The 17,632-nt window shown below is 41.8% G+C and overlaps 1 protein-coding gene across 5 annotated transcripts in view; it reads left to right on the top strand.

Annotated features, from left to right (window-relative positions):
- The window catches only part of TNRC6A (trinucleotide repeat containing adaptor 6A), a 164,159-nt gene that overhangs the window by 55,022 nt on the left and 91,505 nt on the right, over positions 1 to 17,632 (top strand). Inside the window, exons 2-3 of one of the 5 annotated variants that reach the window (XM_044234022.1) lie at positions 4,823 to 4,870; positions 7,094 to 7,258. Coding sequence is in view for 3 of the 5 variants with exons in the window: in XM_044234019.1 (XP_044089954.1) it covers positions 3,298 to 3,344; positions 4,823 to 4,870 (95 nt within the window). In the remaining 2 variants the exon portion in view is untranslated. Of the gene's footprint in view, positions 1 to 3,090; positions 3,345 to 4,318; positions 4,441 to 4,822; positions 4,871 to 7,093; positions 7,259 to 17,632 lie in introns of those variants that run through there. The other 4 variants (XM_044234019.1, XM_044234025.1, XM_044234020.1 and 1 more) reach the window with 4 other exon arrangements.

The following is a 17,632-nucleotide window of genomic DNA, read 5'->3' as shown; positions in this document are numbered from 1 at the left end:
ACTTTCCAAGAAGCTTTTCTAAGAAGGAGAGCAGAGAAAAGGAGCTGTGAGGAGTGAGGCTCCATCAACTGGTTTTTGTTGTTGTTTTATTTGTTTATTTATTTTACTTTAACATCTTTATTGTTTTAAGAAAATTGTCTACATGAATTACAGAATGGTCTGCAAATCCATTCAAAGAAATAACCCACGTCTCCATGTGAGGAGCAAGAAACATTTTTAAAAAGAAAATCATTTGAAGGCACCTGGGTGGCTCAGTGGGTTAAGCCTCTGCCTTCGGCTCAGGTCATGATCTCAGGATCCTGGGATTGAGCCCCATATCGGGCTCGCTGCTCAGCAGGGAGCCTGTTTCCTCCTCTCTCTCTCTCTCCCTCTGCCTGCCTCTCCCCCTACTTGAGATCTCTGTCAAATAAATAAATATAATCTTAAAAAAAATCATTTGAACATATATCTTCTTTGAAATAAAGTATTATTACCATACAGTGTTATATTAGTATCAGGTGTAGAATATGATTCGATTCAACAGTTCTGAGTAATGTACATTACTCAGCACTCATCATGATACATGTACTCTTAATCCCCTTCACCCATTTCACCTATCCCTTTGCCCTGTTTTGTGTGTTTTCTTTTTTTAAATTTTAATTCCAGTATAGTTAATATACATATACAATGTAATGATTAAACAATTCTTTTTTTTTAAGATTTTATTTATTGGACAGAGAGAGACATATCGAGAGAGAAAGAGAGAGAGAGAGAGAGAGAGAACACAAGCAGGGGGAGTGGGAGAGCAAGAAGCAGGCTTCCTACTGAGCAGGAAGCTTTATGCTGGCTCCATCCCAGGACCCTGGGATCATGAACTGAGCAGAAGGCAGATGCTCAACCGAGTAAGCCACCCAGGCACCCCTGATTCAACAATAATATATGTTAGTCAGTACTCATTGTGTTAAATATTTTTTTTTAAATGGAAGTTACCAGAATATGTATGATAATGCAAAACAGAAAGAGAGACTACTTTTTTAGTAAAGGGAAATGATAATAAGAGACAACATTCCTTAGAAGGTTACTGATAAGGAATCCCTGCTGGTCTTACAAGGTCATTCTTCTTTGATCTACCTCTATGCATAAGAGCTCATTAAAAAGTGATTAACATGGCTTCATAAGGCAGCCCTGGAGGGGTTATGTCAAATCACACTGGAAAGATCTCCAAGAAATCCTACCTTCTCAACTTCCCTGGGGCTGGGAATTAGTTCTACGGTTTCCCAATCTTAGGTGCTAATGGCATTTTGGTTCAGATACTCTTGTATTGTGGGGCTGTGCTTTGCATTGTAGGATGTTTAGCATAACCCCTGACTTCTACCCAGTAGATACCAGTAGCATCCAGTTATGACAGCCAAAAATCAGGCATAGCTATATGTCCCAATGGACAACCAGTGGGTTATTCAAACCCAAGGAAGTTTAATTAAAAAAAAAAAAATCATGGGGCACCTGGCGGGCACAATGGGTTAAACCTCTGCCTTTGGCTCAGGTCATGATCTCAAGGTTCTGGGATCAAGCCCTGCATAGGGCTCTCTGCTCAGCTGGGAGCCTGCTTCTTCCTCTCTCTCTCTCTGCCTGCCTCTCTGCCTACTTGTGATCTCTGTCAAATAAATAAATAAAATCTTTTTAAAAAATCAGCTAATCTTGGGACGCCTGGGTGGCTCAGTGGGTTAAGCCATTGCCTTCGGCTCGGGTCATGATCCCAGGGTTCTGGGATCGAGTCCCACATCGGGCTCCTTGCTCGGCGGGGAGCCTGCTTCTCCCTCTGCCTCTGCCTGCCTCTCTGTCTGCCTGTGCTCACTTGCTCTCTCTCCCTCTGTCTCTGACAAATAAATAAATAAAATCTTTAAAAAAAATCAGCTAATCTTAACAGCTCTGTAAATACTGATAAATAGTTTTTATGGGGTTATGCTGTCATGGAAAATTATTCATAAACCTGGCATGAAAGCACACTGTGCTATACACACATGTTCATATCTTCTAACTTCTAAAGAAATGATATAATATAATTTTTAACATTTCAAGTAGAAAGAACCATTAAAAAAAAAAAAAAAACCAAACCAAATATATATATGTATGGACCTCAGCGATGATGGCCAGAAAAGAAGTCACTTAGCATTTATTTGGTGCCCTTTACATTTCACGTTGTGTAAATGTTTTTTTTTTTAAGATTTTATTTATTTATTTGACAGAGATAACAAGTAGGCAGAGAGGCAGGCAGAGAGAGAGGAAGGGAAGCAGGCTCCCCGCTGAGAGAGAGCCTGGGATCACAACCTGAGCTTTAACCCACTGAGCCACCCAGGTGCCCCTAAATCTGTTTTTTTTTTAACACTTTATTTGACAGACAGAAAGTGCACAAGCAGGGGGAGAGCCAGAGGGAGAGGGAGAAGCAGGCTCCCCACTGATTAGGGGGGGTCCCACAAAGACTTAATCCCAGGCCCCCAAGATCAGGACCCAGAGATCATGACCTGAGCCAAAATCAAGAATCCGATGCTTAACTGACTAAGCCACCCGGGCACCCCACATGACTTTTTTTTAAGATTTTATTTTTGGGGTGCCTAGATGGCTCAGTCGGTTAAGTGTTGTTTTCTTGATTTCGGCAGGGGTCATGATCTCAGGCTCAGTGCTGGGCTTGGAGCCTACCTAAGATTTTCTCTCTCCCCCTTTCCTTCCCTCCTCCCTCTGGCCCTCTGTTAAAAGAAATTTTATTTTTTAATCTCTACATTCAATGTGGGACACCAATTGACAACCCCAAGATCAAGAGTCACATGCTCCACCAAGTGAACAAGCCAGGCACTCCTATAAACCTGGTTTTTAAAAATTTTGTGTGTGTGCGTGGGGGGGTGGGGTGGGGAGTGTTTTAACATGCTCATTGTATAAAAATGAAACAAAATAAAAAAGCCAGATAAAATTAAAATCCGCATAATACCATCAGTTAACATTTTGGTGCATGTGCTTTAGGACTTTCTGTGCATTCTTTCATTTATTCATTAACCTATTTATTACACATCTCCCTCAGAGAGGATAAGAACCGGGCAGTGAAGGGAGGTTTTGTTTTTTTAATGGGGGAGATTTGGGCATGTTTGAAATCCAATGGAAAGAAAGACTTAGTTTAGAAAGAGGAAAACAGGATGATCCTTAGAGTGAGGTCTCGGAAAAGGAATGGATTTTAAGCATCGAAAGGCGGGATCATCTTTTGATTAGGAGGGGAAAAAAAAAGGCTTTTGGAGGACGGAAAGAAGATCCACATATACACACGAACACATGTATCTTATATCTACGTGGAAGTATATTGCTGTATCTACCTGTAGGTATGTATGACTCTCCCATGGACACTTAGATATTCTTACTTTACTACACGTATGTATCGTATTGTAGCTACATGTTTCCTACCGTGGAAGCGAGTTTGGAACCCGCTTTTTCACTTACTCTATTGTAACCACTTTCCCCCACGCCGTTACTCTTCTTCCCCATCATTTTTGCAGTACCCTAACGCACGCCAGTAATTCAGTTTTTAAAGCCACCTCAGAGTGTTGGACATTTTGGACGTTTACAAATTTTTCACCGTCATCATCCCCGGGACTTAACATGTTGACGGTGAAATATTTGTAGATGTCCGGGATTGTTTTCGGAACAGAAATTCATGCCAGGGGAATTGCTGAGTCAATCGGTCTGCAAAATTCGGTGGATAAAAATCGCTTTTAAGCCTCATAGTCCGCCTCAGGTATGCATTCTTTACCTGAGGAGGAAGCAGAGGAGCAGAGAGGTTAAATAATTGGCCCAAGGTCAAAAATAATTACAAGTGCCGGATTTCAAAAGCCGCGCGAGCTCATCTTGCTGCGGCAGGGGTAGAATTTGCGGTTTAGCCCTTCTTCTTCTTTTTTTTTTTTTTTCTTTTTTTGGTGTGTTTCGGTGGGGGAGGGGCCGGGCGGCAGGGAAGGAAACTTGTGTCGCAGCAAAGAAGGAGGAGGAGGAGGGGCGGGACTCCAGTCGGATCGCAGCCGGCCGCGGCGACGGAGGCTGGGCCCCGGGCTCGGCGGGCCCCCAGCCGCTGTGCAAGGCGCCTCGGAGGCAGTGACGCTCCCCTCAGGGAGGTCCGGCGGCCGACCGCTAGCCGCACCCGGGTGGTTGCCAAGGGCCTGCCCCGGCTGCGGGGTTAGTTGCTAGGGCCTCCATCTTGAGGCCGGTGGCCGCGGCGGCCCCGGAAGGGGTTGCCGAACAGGGCATTCACTTCCGGTCTGGGGCCTGCGGCGGCGGCGGTGGCGGCGGCGGCGGCGGCAGCGGGTCGGTGTAGAAAATGGCGCTGGTGCAGCGGCTCGGGCCTCTCCCCGCGGCGCTGCGGAGGGCTTGAGGCTCGCGAGCCTCACTCGCCGCGCCCCACTTGCTCGTGCACTTTACACACATGAGGTGAGTGGGGCGGGGGCCTCCCTCCTGGCGGGAGGAGCCTGGGGCGCTGCCGCAGGGCCCGCGACTGCGGGCGGCGGCGGCGGCAGCGGCGGCAGCGGGCGTCCCCGAGACTTCGGGCCCCGGCGGGGGGGGGGTGTGGGGGCGCCGCTGCGGAGGCCGGGCGGGAGGCCCGGAGGGGCCGCGCTGCGCCGCTGGGGCCGGGCCGGGGGCTGCGGCTTGCCCGCGCCTCCTGCCCGCAGTCCGGGCTGCAGCCCCGCAGCTTTGTGAGCACCCCCGGGCTCCCCTCCCCTCCCCCATCCGCCCCGGCGCGAGCCTCTGCCGCAGCGGCTCCGTTTTCACGCGCATCTCTCTCTCTCTCTCTCTTTTTTCTTTTCTCTTGCAGAGAATTGGAAGCTAAAGCTACCAAAGACGTAGAAAGGAATCTTAGCAGGTAAGATGGGCGAGCTTCCGTCTGTCGCCCCATTAATCGTGTGTTTTCACTCTGGTTCGTCCTTTCTGGGTTTAGAAGTTCCCCCGTGTCATTTTCTTTTCGCACGCAGGGAATAGGCATTCGGGAGAAGAGGCCGGAGGGAATATTGTATGGAGGGATTGCGAGGAGATGCGTAATTACGCGTGTGTTCTTTTCTTTGGGGGAAGAAAAAACAGCGAAAAGCAATTCTTGTAAACTTAGTTAAAGCATTCTCACCCTTTTAGAATTTAATTAGGGGACTTGTGCATTAATTACTATTGTAAATGGTTGCAGGCATTGTGTGACTCATGATTGAGGCGGCCCTTATGGCGGGCTGTCAAACTGTTTTGGCTTCCCCGTTATTACTTTGTAACTCAAATTGTTGCCTTTATAAGAAGATACTATGTTCGCACCCCCCCACCAACACATTGTAGTCAGGCAGATTCTGTTGCACTGGAAACAGTTTTGCCCTTGAACTTTACCGAGCATAAACTGCGTTTTGTTTTCTTTTGAAACTACATTCGTGTCTGTGTTCGGTGTGTGCTCTTTTTATCAACTGGTAAAATAATTAAAAAAATCTGTTCCCATTAAATGCTTATCGATTTTCCTGGGCCTGAGTGTTTTTGCACTGGTAACTTAAATCTCCACCACAAAGGGAGTTTTTTGATTTTTAAACGTAGCCTTTGTGGAAAGGATTAGCTTTAGCGAGCTGTAACTGCTTAAAGCATCAGAGCATTGCATTATATTTAACTCTTTTTCAAATTCATTTTCCTACGGTCTTGTCTTTATTGGCCGTTTTCTTTCGAATCATATGGGGAAACTGAGAGAAACTTCTGGATGAACCTTATCAGTGAGCAGCTTTCTTTTTCACTTGGACAGGATAAAATAAAATCTCTCCTATCTTAAGTCTTAAATGTAGTTTGTCCTTCACGATTATAAGTTTTACGTTTAGGGTGAGGTTAATAACTACTCAGTTCAAATCATGTGAATATTTTTCACCATATAAAATCATCCCAAATTGCTGGTCTTTTGAGTTTTATAGATACTAATCTGGTAACGAGATAGTTTAAAAAAATCTTCTCAGTGGGTGAAGGGTAGGCATCATTGGCTTACCAAATAAGAGATTTTCTTATAATTATCATTTCTTATAATTAATGGGGACTGGTTCAAGGAAATTAAGCCTGACATGACTGATAAAACAACTGTTCTTTAGACATTTAGTAATTTTTGTTGTCAAAAGCTTAAAAAAAATATGTTAAGATATGAGACCATTAAAGAAAACAGATTGAATTTTCAGCAGCAGAAGGGAGCTTGGAGTCTATTTCTCCTTCCATTTTTGCTTTGTTAGGTAACTATATCAGTATAATTTCTATGGAGGTTTTCTGGGGCTTAATTAAAAATTGCCTTTACCAGGTATAATTTTCATGTGATATTACAGTTGGAGAGAACGTAGAGTCTCTATATAAGTTATGTATTAGAGTTTGAATCCCAGCCCTGCCACTTACAATATGACCTTGATTCTTGGCAAATCACTTAGCCTCTGTATGTAATCTATAAAATGAGAGATTTGGGCTAGTCAGTTCCTAAGGTGTGTGAGGCCCCCTGGGTTGTATGAAAAGGAGTTCAGTGTCATCCCTGGCCACAGGGAGCATGTACAATCTGGTAGGAAGACTGTCATATGTACATAAATAACTAATACAAAGTAGATGGTGTAGGGGTTAAGTTACCCTCTCATTCCATATTTAAGGATAGCTCTACACTGCAGTTGGTAATCAGGCACAAGGAGGAGGAACTATTTTTAAGGAGGTTTCAAGGCAGTATATCAGGACTGTGGGAGGGTAGCATTACCTAAAGGTTAAAAGGTTCCAAGGAGGGAGAGTTGTGATTGGGTGGGCAGATGCTTGCCTTCAGCTCCATCTCTAGGTCTGTGCTTCCTTTTTCCCACATAAGGAGACTGTGTATGTCTTGAAGCATTTATGTTTTCCCCAGGAAACCAAGGCAGTATTCTGTATTCCGTTAGCAAACATTTCTTGAGCATCTTCTATGTTCCAAATGCAAGGCTAGGCACTTGGGAGGGGAAGAACAGAAGTAGTAAGTGTACTGAATGCTTACTATCTGACTGGCACATTTTCTGAAGACTTTGCATGGACTCATCTGATCCCTGGATCACTGTGTGAGGTAGGTACTATTATTCCTGTTTTACAGATGAAGACTTTGAGGCACAAAGAGGTTAAGTAACTTTCAGGAGGCTACATCACTGGTTTTGGAGGAGCTGTCAGGCTTCGGATCATATTGTATCATCTCTTTTTAGAGGCATGGTTCTTCATCTTGAAAAATTTGAAAATATCTTTGAGGAGGCAGAACCCACAGGTACATTTGATACTTCTAGATCAGAGTTTCTTAACTTGGGCTCTGTTGACATTTTGGACCAGATAATTTATTATTGTGAGATCTGCCCTGTGCCTTGTGGGATGGTCAGCAGCATCTGCCTGTAGCACTCCCTCCCAGTTGTAACATTCAGAAATGTCTTTAGATATTGCTAAATGTTCTCTGGGGGGCAAAATCACCCCCAGTTGAGAACTGTCATTCTAGATCTTCATATTCCCTGCAGATAACCAAACATATGAAATTTTAATGTTAAATATTTAAATGTTAATTTTTACATCTTTTAATACATTGGAAGTACAGATCCTATTGTGTGGGCCCCTAGATTGAACCTTCTAGTTTCTGAATGTTGGTGTTGTGTTGCCATTCTCTTTTCCCTCTGCTGAGTGGCAAATCCTCAAGACAGTGTGCCAGGTAGCCAGTACCAGTTAAACAGAACTGGCAGAAGAGAAATTTTGTTTACTACCTGGGGTAAACTATATTTTTAAATACACGGTTGGCCTTTAAAATTTGTCACTTTATGTCATTATCATGGGCATTCAAAAAAGGGAACTGTGATGGGGTGGGAGTGGTCACCACTGGAACTGAACTTTATTTTTAAAATTTTTTTGGGAAAGATTTTATTTATCTGAGAGTGTACAAAATCCTGAGGGTTTTGTACCCTCCATCCCAGGACCTTGAGATCAGGACTAAACCGAAGGCAGACGGTTACCCGACTGAGACACGCAGGGACCCTTAGAACTGAAGTTTAAAGGATGAACTCAATTTGTAAAGGCTGAGAAAAGGGCAGAGTAAGAACAACAGAATTAGTGGTACAAAATCCCAGGAAGTACAGGGAGTTTTGAAATAGCAGTGGGTAGTTTGGATTGGTGCGGAAGAGCAGGGCCAGATGTGGAGGTTCTGGAATATTAGGTTGAGGACTTAGATCTTGTGGCATAGATCTTGTTGGTAGTATGGAGCTATTACATGCTCTTGGGTAAGGTGGTATGGTATGATAGAATAAGGCAGGTGTTGATGAAGACCTGAATTACAGTGTTGGGAGAAAAGAGCTGGGAGTGGGAGATACTGAGAAAGTGGAATCTGGGATTTGGCAGCCAACTAAGCTGGGATTAGTTGTGAGAGGGGTCTAAACACCGTCGTGGATGAATGAGAGATTGACCCAGCCTCTGAACAGAAGAGAGATCAGAGCAGAAATAGGAGTTTGGTGAGAGAATATGGTAAGCTACATTTGCTAGTTGTAAAAAAAAAAATCTGAAGCAACTGATCTAATTTTAAAAAATATTTTGGAGGCCAAAGGCATAGAATCATTCAGTATTTAGAGCTGGACCATGAGATTAGAGAGACCTGCCAGGATTCTGATCTCTTCCATTTTACGAGTCAGAAAGCTATGGTTTAAGACAGATCCAGTAACTCAGTCAAGGTTGTGTTCTCTCAAGTGACGGAGCTGGGATTCCAACAGGTCTTTTGACTCTTAACTACTGAGGTTTTGCAAATGTGCAATATTTTATTTTATAATGCATATAGAAAAATAACTTTGGTTTCTCATTTCTTTCTGAAAATGTAAGAATACTTAATGCATTTTGTGCCCATTTTAGTAATTGATTTATTACTATAATGTAGAGTATATTGTCTTACGAAAAAGTTAAACACTTCATGTTAGCTGATTTTTCCTCCCTAAATCAACTATTAAACACCATCATTTAGGAAAAATTGTTAAAGATGCTCTAATGCCATATAATGTAGCATCTAAACTGGGACATTGTTATCTGAGGCACTTTTTCCTGGGACAGGTGCTAATTAAGAAAAGATTAGGGACAGCAGGAATAAACCAGAGCATTAGGTCTCTCTAGATAAGGTGGATCCTACTCTTGCAATTCATCCACCTTTATCTGAGAAAAAAAAATTACTTCCAGTTTTGTTAAGGTTTTCTGTTGCTTTCCTGTCGTACGGTTTGTGGGCCAACAAATTCATATTGGTAGGTTTCTTCCTCTCTTAATTTGGCAGCTATGTGGTAGTCAATTGATAGAATAAATGAATCATAAACTGTAAGCTTAATTTAAAAATGCGTAACAACCCTCTGGAAAATTTAAATATGAACATCATTAAAAAGTCTGAATACCACTCTGTAACCTCTTGTGTTTTTGGCTTCTGAAGTAAGTCTGCAAGTATAAATTAAAGTCCCTTACAGTTCTGTTTTCTGGCAACCTCAGAAGTATTGCCCATGATTGAGAGACAAAAATAGAATGTGCTGTATGTTTTCTGCTCAGAATGACTTATGACAGTCTCACTCAAAGTCAAAATGTCCTCCCATTTAAAATTTTTAAAAAATCATTCTAACCTTCAGCAAAATAGCAAGAATAGTGCGGCGAACATCTCTGTCTCTCCCTATTATTAATATTTTGCTATACAGTTTTATCTTGGCCAGTTCATCCTTAAGTAAGACAACACACATCTCCTGAGAATAAGGGCATTCTGTATTACAATCACATGATCACTCACAGACAGGTAAGTTTAACTTTGTCACAATGCCTTCTGTCCTTACTCAGATTTTCCCAGCCATCCTAGTAACTTTTTAAACGTTTGTTGGGTTTTTGGTCCTTCATTCCCTAACCCAGAGTTGCTTTCAGCGTCAGTAATTTCCCTACATCCGAGGCAGCTTCTTCCCCTCTTTCCCCTTCATGACACTGACATTTGGAGTCGTCCACACTAGTTTTTGCAGGCTTCAGTTTGGATTTTTCTGATGGTTTCTGTAGGATTAGATACTGTGAAACCTTTTTTTTTTTTTTTTTAAGATTTTTTTTCTTTTTCTTTTTTTTTTTTAAGATTTTATTTATTTATTTGACAGAGAGAGAGAGCACAAGTAGGCAGAGAGAGAGTGGGGAGGAAGCAGGCTCCCTGCTGAGCAGAGACCCCCCAATGCGGGGCTCGATCCCAGGACCCTGAGACCATGACCTGAGCTGAAGGCAGAGGCTTAACCCGCTGAGCCACCCACGCGCTTTTTGGCAGGAATAATGTATAGGTTATGTGCCCTCAGGACAGTACGTTGGGCTCCTTCCCCCACCATTTTTAAGCAAATTAGCTGAAAGTGGACCCAGTACTTTTACCTTCCTGCTCACTCTGTTTCTTTCATTTTCAGACATGCCAACAATTAGGTCAAACTGAGATATAATTTTAAATAGTTGAGGTTACAGTAATTACACGTCTTCATGTTTAAACTGATTGCTTGTGACAATGGCAGTTTTTTGAAGGGTCATTCTGGAGGTAGCTCCCTAATTGTTAGACATGAAAGCTGCTTGTTTTCAGCTTTCACCACTGATAAACTGATAACCTGGGTCAGAAAATAAAACAGGGCTTGCGATCTGCATCCTGAAAAAGGATGTCCCACTGAACAGAGACTCTCATCCTGGATTCTATTCAGGGGTACAGATGGTATGAAGTACTTTGAAAAATTGAATATGTGTTTAAAAAAAAAAAAAAAAAAAAGATGGTTCTTAGCATTTATCTGGTTTCAAAGGGTCATGGCTCCCCAAAGAGTAAGAAACAACACGTTACAGGGAGGCTATCAGAGGAGCTGAATAATGGCAATGAAAAGATTTTAAGATTCAAAGAGAGAAAGTAATGTTCGACAAAGGCGTAGTTTCTCTCTTAAAAAATAAAAAAAAACAAGACCCATGGAAATAAATATAGCTTAAATTTCCTATGAAGGTGGTCTTATTTTTAAAACAATTTGCATACTCTGGGTGTGTGAGTTGGCTATGAAGCAGAAATCCTAGCCTTTCTACTCTTGTAACTAGGGAAGAGCATTTTGAATCTGCAGCAGTCTGTTATATGTGGATGACTCAGCTGACTTCCCGCTTCAGATGGAATGTTAACAACCGATTGAAACTCGGTTAAGGAATTTTATACTTTGAACCTTAAAAGATAATTTCTGCAAATAGCGATTGATTGGATTTGGTATAATAACCAACAAGATTAAACCGAGTCACTTGTTTCGCTGTTCTTACTAAGGGATTTGAGTCAGCTAGCATTTACTGAGCAGCTTGCTGCAGTGATAATTGAATATTTTTATAATTTTGACATCTGTGTTTTGTTGACTTTGGTCTTTTCTTATTCTTTTGAGGTAGCCCTCTAAAACACAAGGAAATAGTACTATGTGGTGCTCAGATATGCAGTGCTTTTAAATGTGTTTTTAAGCATTACTTCACTGTTTGATAATTGTCCATACAAAGGATGTCAGAGAGATAGGTTTTACATAGTGTTCTACTTGTGACGCTCCAGGTGTTGTGAGACATATGTGTACCTGAGACTCTTACCATGTAAAGATAGGAAGGGGCATCAAGTGCATCTTCTGTACTGCTGCAACTTTTTTTTTTTTTTTTTAGTTTATTTATGAGGTGCCTGGGTGGCTCAGTCCTTAAGCATCTGCCTTCTGCTCAGGTCATTATCCTGGGATCCTGGGATCAAGCCCCACATCAGGTCCCTGCTCAGCGGGAAGCCTGCTTCTCCCTCTCCCACTCCCCCTGCTTGTATTCCCTCTCTCTGTGTCTCTCTGTCAAATAAATAAATACAATCTTTTTTTTTTTTTAAAGATTTTTATTTATTTATTTGACAGAGATCACAAGTAGGCAGAGAGAGAAAAAGAGAGGGGGAAGCAGGCTCCCCGCTGAGCATAGAGCCCGATGTGGGGCTCAATCCCAGGACCCTGGGATCATGACCTGAGCCGAAGGCAGAGGCTTTAATCTACTGAACCACCCCCCAGGCGCCCCTATGCCGTGTTTTTAAAAAAAGATTTTATTTGTTAGAGTGAGAGAGTACAAGCAGGGGGGAGTGGCAGAGCAAGAGACTACGAGCAGGGTGAGCAGCAGAGAGAGAGGGAGAAGCATGCTCCCTGCTGATCCAGGAGCCGGATGTGGGACTCAATCCCAGGACACTGGGACCATGACCTGGGCTGAAGGTAGATGCTTAACTAACTAAGCCACCCAGGCACCCCATACCACATTAAAAAATTTTTTTTTCTTTGTTTATTTAAGTAATCTCTATGCTCGATGTGGGGCTTGAACTCAACAACCCCAAGATCAAGAGTCACATGCTTCTCTGATGGAGCCAGCCAGGCACTGTGATATACCACATTTTCTTTCTCTGTTCATCAGTTGATGAGCACTATTAGGGTTTTCACTTTAGGGCTGTCATGAAAAACAATGATTCGAACATTCCTGGATGAGTGACCATAATGCTTTCAATTCACCTGGGCATGTACCTAGAAGCAGAATTGCTGGGGCATATGGTAATTCTGTGTTTAACTTTGTGAGGAACTGCCAGACTGTTTTCAAAGTATCTGAGCCATTCTACTGTGATGTATGAGGGCTCCGGTTTCTCCTTACCAACACTTGTTACTGTTTGTTTTTATTATCTTCGTGTGAAGTGGTATGTCATTGTGGTTCTGATTTGCATTTCCCTAATAACTAATGATGTGAACATCTTTTTGCATGCTTATTGGCCATTTACGTGTCTGATTTGGGGAAATGTCTATTCAGATCCTGTGTCCATTTTAACAGATGGTCATTTTTCTATTGTTGAGTTATAAGAATTTTTTTTTTTTTTACGATTTTATTTTTAAGTAATTTCAAGGGGCTCCTGGGTGGCTCAGTTGGTTAAACGTCTCCGTTCGGTTCAGATCATGATCTTGGGGTCCTGGGATTGAGCCCCATGTTGAGCTCACTGCTCAGCAAGGAGCCTGTTTCGCCTTCTCCCAGTGACCATTCCCCACCCCCTGACCCCATCAAATGAATTAAAAAAAAAAATCTTTAATCTCTACACCCAACATGGGACTTAAATTTACAATCCTGAGATCAAAGGAGATCAGAAGTCTCATGCCCTATAAACTAGCTAGCCAGTGCCATATAAGGGTTCTTTATATATTCTAGATACAAGTCCTTTATTAGATACATGATTTACACATATTTTCTCCCACTCAATGGGTTGCCTTTTTTCTTGATGTTGTCCCTTGAAGCACAAAAGTTTAAAATTTTGTGATATCCAATTTACCATCTTAACCAATTCTGAGTGTACATTTCAGTGACATTAACTACATTTTCATAGCGTTGTGCAAATGTCATCACCATCGGTCTCCACAACTCTTCTCATCTTACAAAATTAAAACTCTGTACCTGTTAAAAAACAACTCCCCATTCTTCCATCCTCTCAACTCCTGGCAACCAGTATACTGCTTTCTGTCTCTGTGAATTTAACTGTTCTAGGTGCCTTATATGAGTGGGATTGTGCAATTTTTGTCCTTTTGTGACTAACTTACTTCCCTTAGTATAATGTCCCCAAGGTTCATCTATGTTGTAGCGCATCAGACAATTGATTTTTTTTTTAAGAGAGTGTGTGTGCAGAGTGTGTAGGCAGAGGGAGAGAGAATCCTAAGCAGACTTCCACACTCAGCGTGGAGCCCAATGCAGGGCTTGATCTCATGGCTAAGAGATCATGACCTGGGCTGAAATCAAGAGTTGGATGCTTAACTGACTGAGCCACCCACATGCCCCAATCAGTTGATATTGTATGTTGGTCCTGTATACTGCAGCTGTGCCAAACTTGTTTATTATTTCTTGTAGTCAGTGTGTGTGTGTATTCTTTAGTACTCTCCCTCTATAACACTGTATCATCAGCAAATAGAGATGGTTTTACAATTTCCTTTCCAGTCTTGATGCCTTTTACGTGTTTTTCTTCCTCAGTTTTTCTGAATGGAACCTACTGTACAGTGTTGACTAGAAATGGCAAGAGCGGACATTCTTGTCTCAATTCTCATCTTGGAGGAAAAGCTTTCAGTTTCAACTATTACGTGTGTTGTGATCTGTGGGCTTTTGTCGATGGCCTTTATCAGGTTAAGGAAGTTTCCTACTGTTTCTAGTTTGAGTGTTTTTGTCTTGCATGAAAGGGTAGATTTTGTCAAACGCTTTTTCTGTATCTAGTGAGATTATGTAGTTTCAGTCCTTTGTTCTGTTAATATGTTGTAGTATATTGATTTTCATATGTTAAACCAACCTTGAATTCCTGGAGTGAATCTCCTTTGAGCATGGTCATTAGTTCTGTTTATATGTTGCTGGCTCAATTTATTAGTCTTCTGTTGAAGATTTTGGTGTCTATATTCATAAGAGTTTGGTCTGGAGTTTAGATATCTTTGTCTTTTTTTGGTACCTGGTACTTGGTTTGGTCTGGTTTGGAATCTGGGGTCTTGAATTGTTCTGGCATCTACCTTATTCTTTAGTATGCTATAATAATTGTTCTTATGTATTGAGTTCTGTTTTCATTTTTGCTTTTTAATTTTAATTTTTTCCAGCTTTATATGTATATAATTGACAACTCATCCCCCCCTGCCCCCCAGTGGTCCATGCATTGCCCTTGTGTGCTGTTTTTTATTTGTTTTGTTTTGTTTTTTGTTTTAAAGATACTGGAATCTTGTAAGTTGAAGGTGTAGAGTGTGCTGCTACGATATGTTTATGTATTGCGGTGTGATGAACGCTATAGTGTTAGCTAACACCTCTATCATGTCACATAATTAGCATTCCTTTTTGGTGAGAACATTTGAGATCTAGTCTTTTAGCAACTTTGAAGTATATAATAGTTTTGTTGGCTGTGATCACTATTCTATTCATTAGATTTCTAGAACTTACTCCTATTCTAGTTGCAAGTTTGTATACTGTGACAGCATCTCCCCAGTTCTCCCATTCCATACCCCTGGTAACCACTGTTCTACTTTGTTTCTACAAGTTCATCTTTTTTTAGATTCCATGTATAAGTGATACACAGTATTTGTCTTTCTCTGTCTGACTGACTTCACTTAGCACAGTGCCCTAAAGGCCCATCCAGGTTGTCGGAAATGGCAGAATTTCCTTCTTTCCTGTGGCTGAATAATACTCCATCATGTGTAGAGACACACAACAGAGACACATGTGTGCCACATCTGCATCGTTCACTGGTGGGCACTTGGGCTGTTTCCACATCTTGGCTATTGTGAATCATGGGGCAGTCAACATGGAAGTGCAGATAGCCTTTTTTTTTTTTTTAAAGTATTATTTTTTTATTTTTTTATTTTTTTTTTAAAGATTTTATTTACTTATTTGACAGAGATCACAAGTAGATGGAGAGGCAGGCAGAGAGAGAGAGAGAGATTGGGAGGGAAGCAGGCTCCCTGTTGAGCAGAGAGCCTGATGTGGGACTTGATCCCAGGACCCCAAGATCATGACCTGAGCTGAAGGCAGCGGCTTAACCCACTGAGCCACCCAGGCGCCCCCAGATAACCTTTTTGATACCTTGGTTTTATTTCCTTTGGTTGTATATCCAGAAGTAGGATTACTGGCTCACTGGTAGTTGTATCTTTAATTTTTTTGAGGAACCTTCAAACTGTTTTCTGTAATGGGTTCACCAGTGTACATTCCCAGCAGTGCACACTGGGTTCCTTCTTCTGTGTCATCACCAGCACTTGTTATCTTTTGTCTTCTTGATGATAGCCACTCAAAGAACTGCATCAGTTCTGTTTTCTACTGTAGGTTCTCCCTTCATTTGGAACCTTTGTGCCCTAACCTTAGCTTTGGAGCAGTGTTTTGTACTAACAAAGTCTTCTAGCTAACAATGAGTGTATACAGTATACACATCTGTTAAGCACTTTCTCTGCATTACTTAATTTGATTTTCACAACAGCCCTGGGGAGGAGGTACAGTTTGAGACTTCTTATAAACGAGGAGATGGAGGCTTAAGAGAAATAAGGTGCTTACACAAGTAGGTATTGGAGACTGAAGTAGCACGGTCCTTAAGCAGAATGTGGGCAAAAGTAGAGTGAAAAGAAGAAAAGAATGCCTCTTTGGTGGTCGGGGATAGAGTTAGAATGCTAGTGAAGGCGAAGAAGCAGGAATTGAATTGCAGTGCCCAGTGCTGGGGGGTACAATACAAGTAGAACTGGTTTTTGCCCTCGGAGCAGCAATTAGTCCTATTTGGAAGAGTGAGATTAACATCTGAAATAATTAGAAAATGAACATTGTTTAATGAGAGGTGAAGGGTGAAGTTTGTGGGAGTTGGAAAGAATCATGAAGGAGCTGGTAATTAACTTAAGCCTCGAAAGAAGAGTAGAATTTAGGAGGGTAGTTGAGCAAACCAGGTTTTGGGTCAGCCTTACCATTACCTTGTACCTACCATACAAGTCATTTAGACCTTCTGATCTTTGGTTTGGTTTCTAAGCGTCACATAGCAGTAACATCAGTTCTGTGTGTCAGCCTTCAGCTTCCAGTGGATCATCTCTCAGAGCACTTGGAAACTACAGAGTGCTTCTGTCATTGTGGAGGGTATCTGTTCTGTTTCTGATCTCACCCAGCTGTCCTCAACCTAAGCATTTTATTTTATTTTATTTTAAGATTTTCTTTATTTGACAGAGAGAGACAGTGAGAGGGGGCACAAGCAGGGGCAGAGGGAGAGGGAGAAGCAGGCTTCTTGCTAAGCAGGGAGCCTGGTGTGGGTCTTGTTCCCAGGACCCTGGGAACGTGACTTGAGCTGAAGGCAGACACTTTACGATTGAGCCACCCATTGCCCCTCTAAGCTTTTTATTTTTTTAAAAGATTTTATTTATTCATTTTTTTAAAGATTTTATTTATTTATTTGACAGAGAGAGAGAGATCACAAGTAGGCAGAGAGGCAGGCAGAGAGAGAGGAGAAAGCAGGCTCCCCGCTGAGCAGAAAGCCCGATGTGGGGCTGGATCCCAGGATGATGACCTGGGCTGAAGGCAGAGGCTTAACCCACTGAGCCTCCCAGGCGCCCGGTAAGCTTTTAATTTTAAAATAATTAAGATTTCGAGAAATTTTGTAAGAATAGAGCAAAGAATTCCTGAATAGCCTTCACCTGTATTGCTCAGATGCTAGCATTCAAACACATTTGCTTTATCATTCTCTCTTGTTACATACAAGAAAAAACCAGTAATTTTTTTTCTGCATCCTTTTAGAATGACCTGAAAGCATGATGTTCCTTTAGCCCTAAAAACTTTTAAATCGTTATTTCCTAAAATCAAAGACTTTTTTTTTTTTTTTTTTTAGTAGGTTGCCAACACAGGGCTTGAACTCACGACCCTGAGATGAAGACCTGGGCTGAAGTTAGACATTTAACTGTCTGAGCCACCCACCCAGGCACCCCAAAGACATTTCCTTAGTAACTACAGTACCATTATCAAAATTGGGAAAGTAATATTGGTACAGTCTTAATAGTGAAGCTATAGATCTTACTCAAATTTTGCCAGTTATTTCAATAATGCCTTTTAGAGTAGATCAGAAAACTTTCTCTTGTTAGAGATTCAGTTCAGGAATACAGGTTGCTTG

The sequence above is a fragment of the Neovison vison genome, chromosome 14, assembly GCF_020171115.1.
Source record: "Neovison vison isolate M4711 chromosome 14, ASM_NN_V1, whole genome shotgun sequence".
NCBI classification, from domain to species: Eukaryota; Metazoa; Chordata; class Mammalia; order Carnivora; family Mustelidae; genus Neogale; species Neogale vison.
This window is presented reverse-complemented; position numbering and strand designations above follow the sequence as displayed.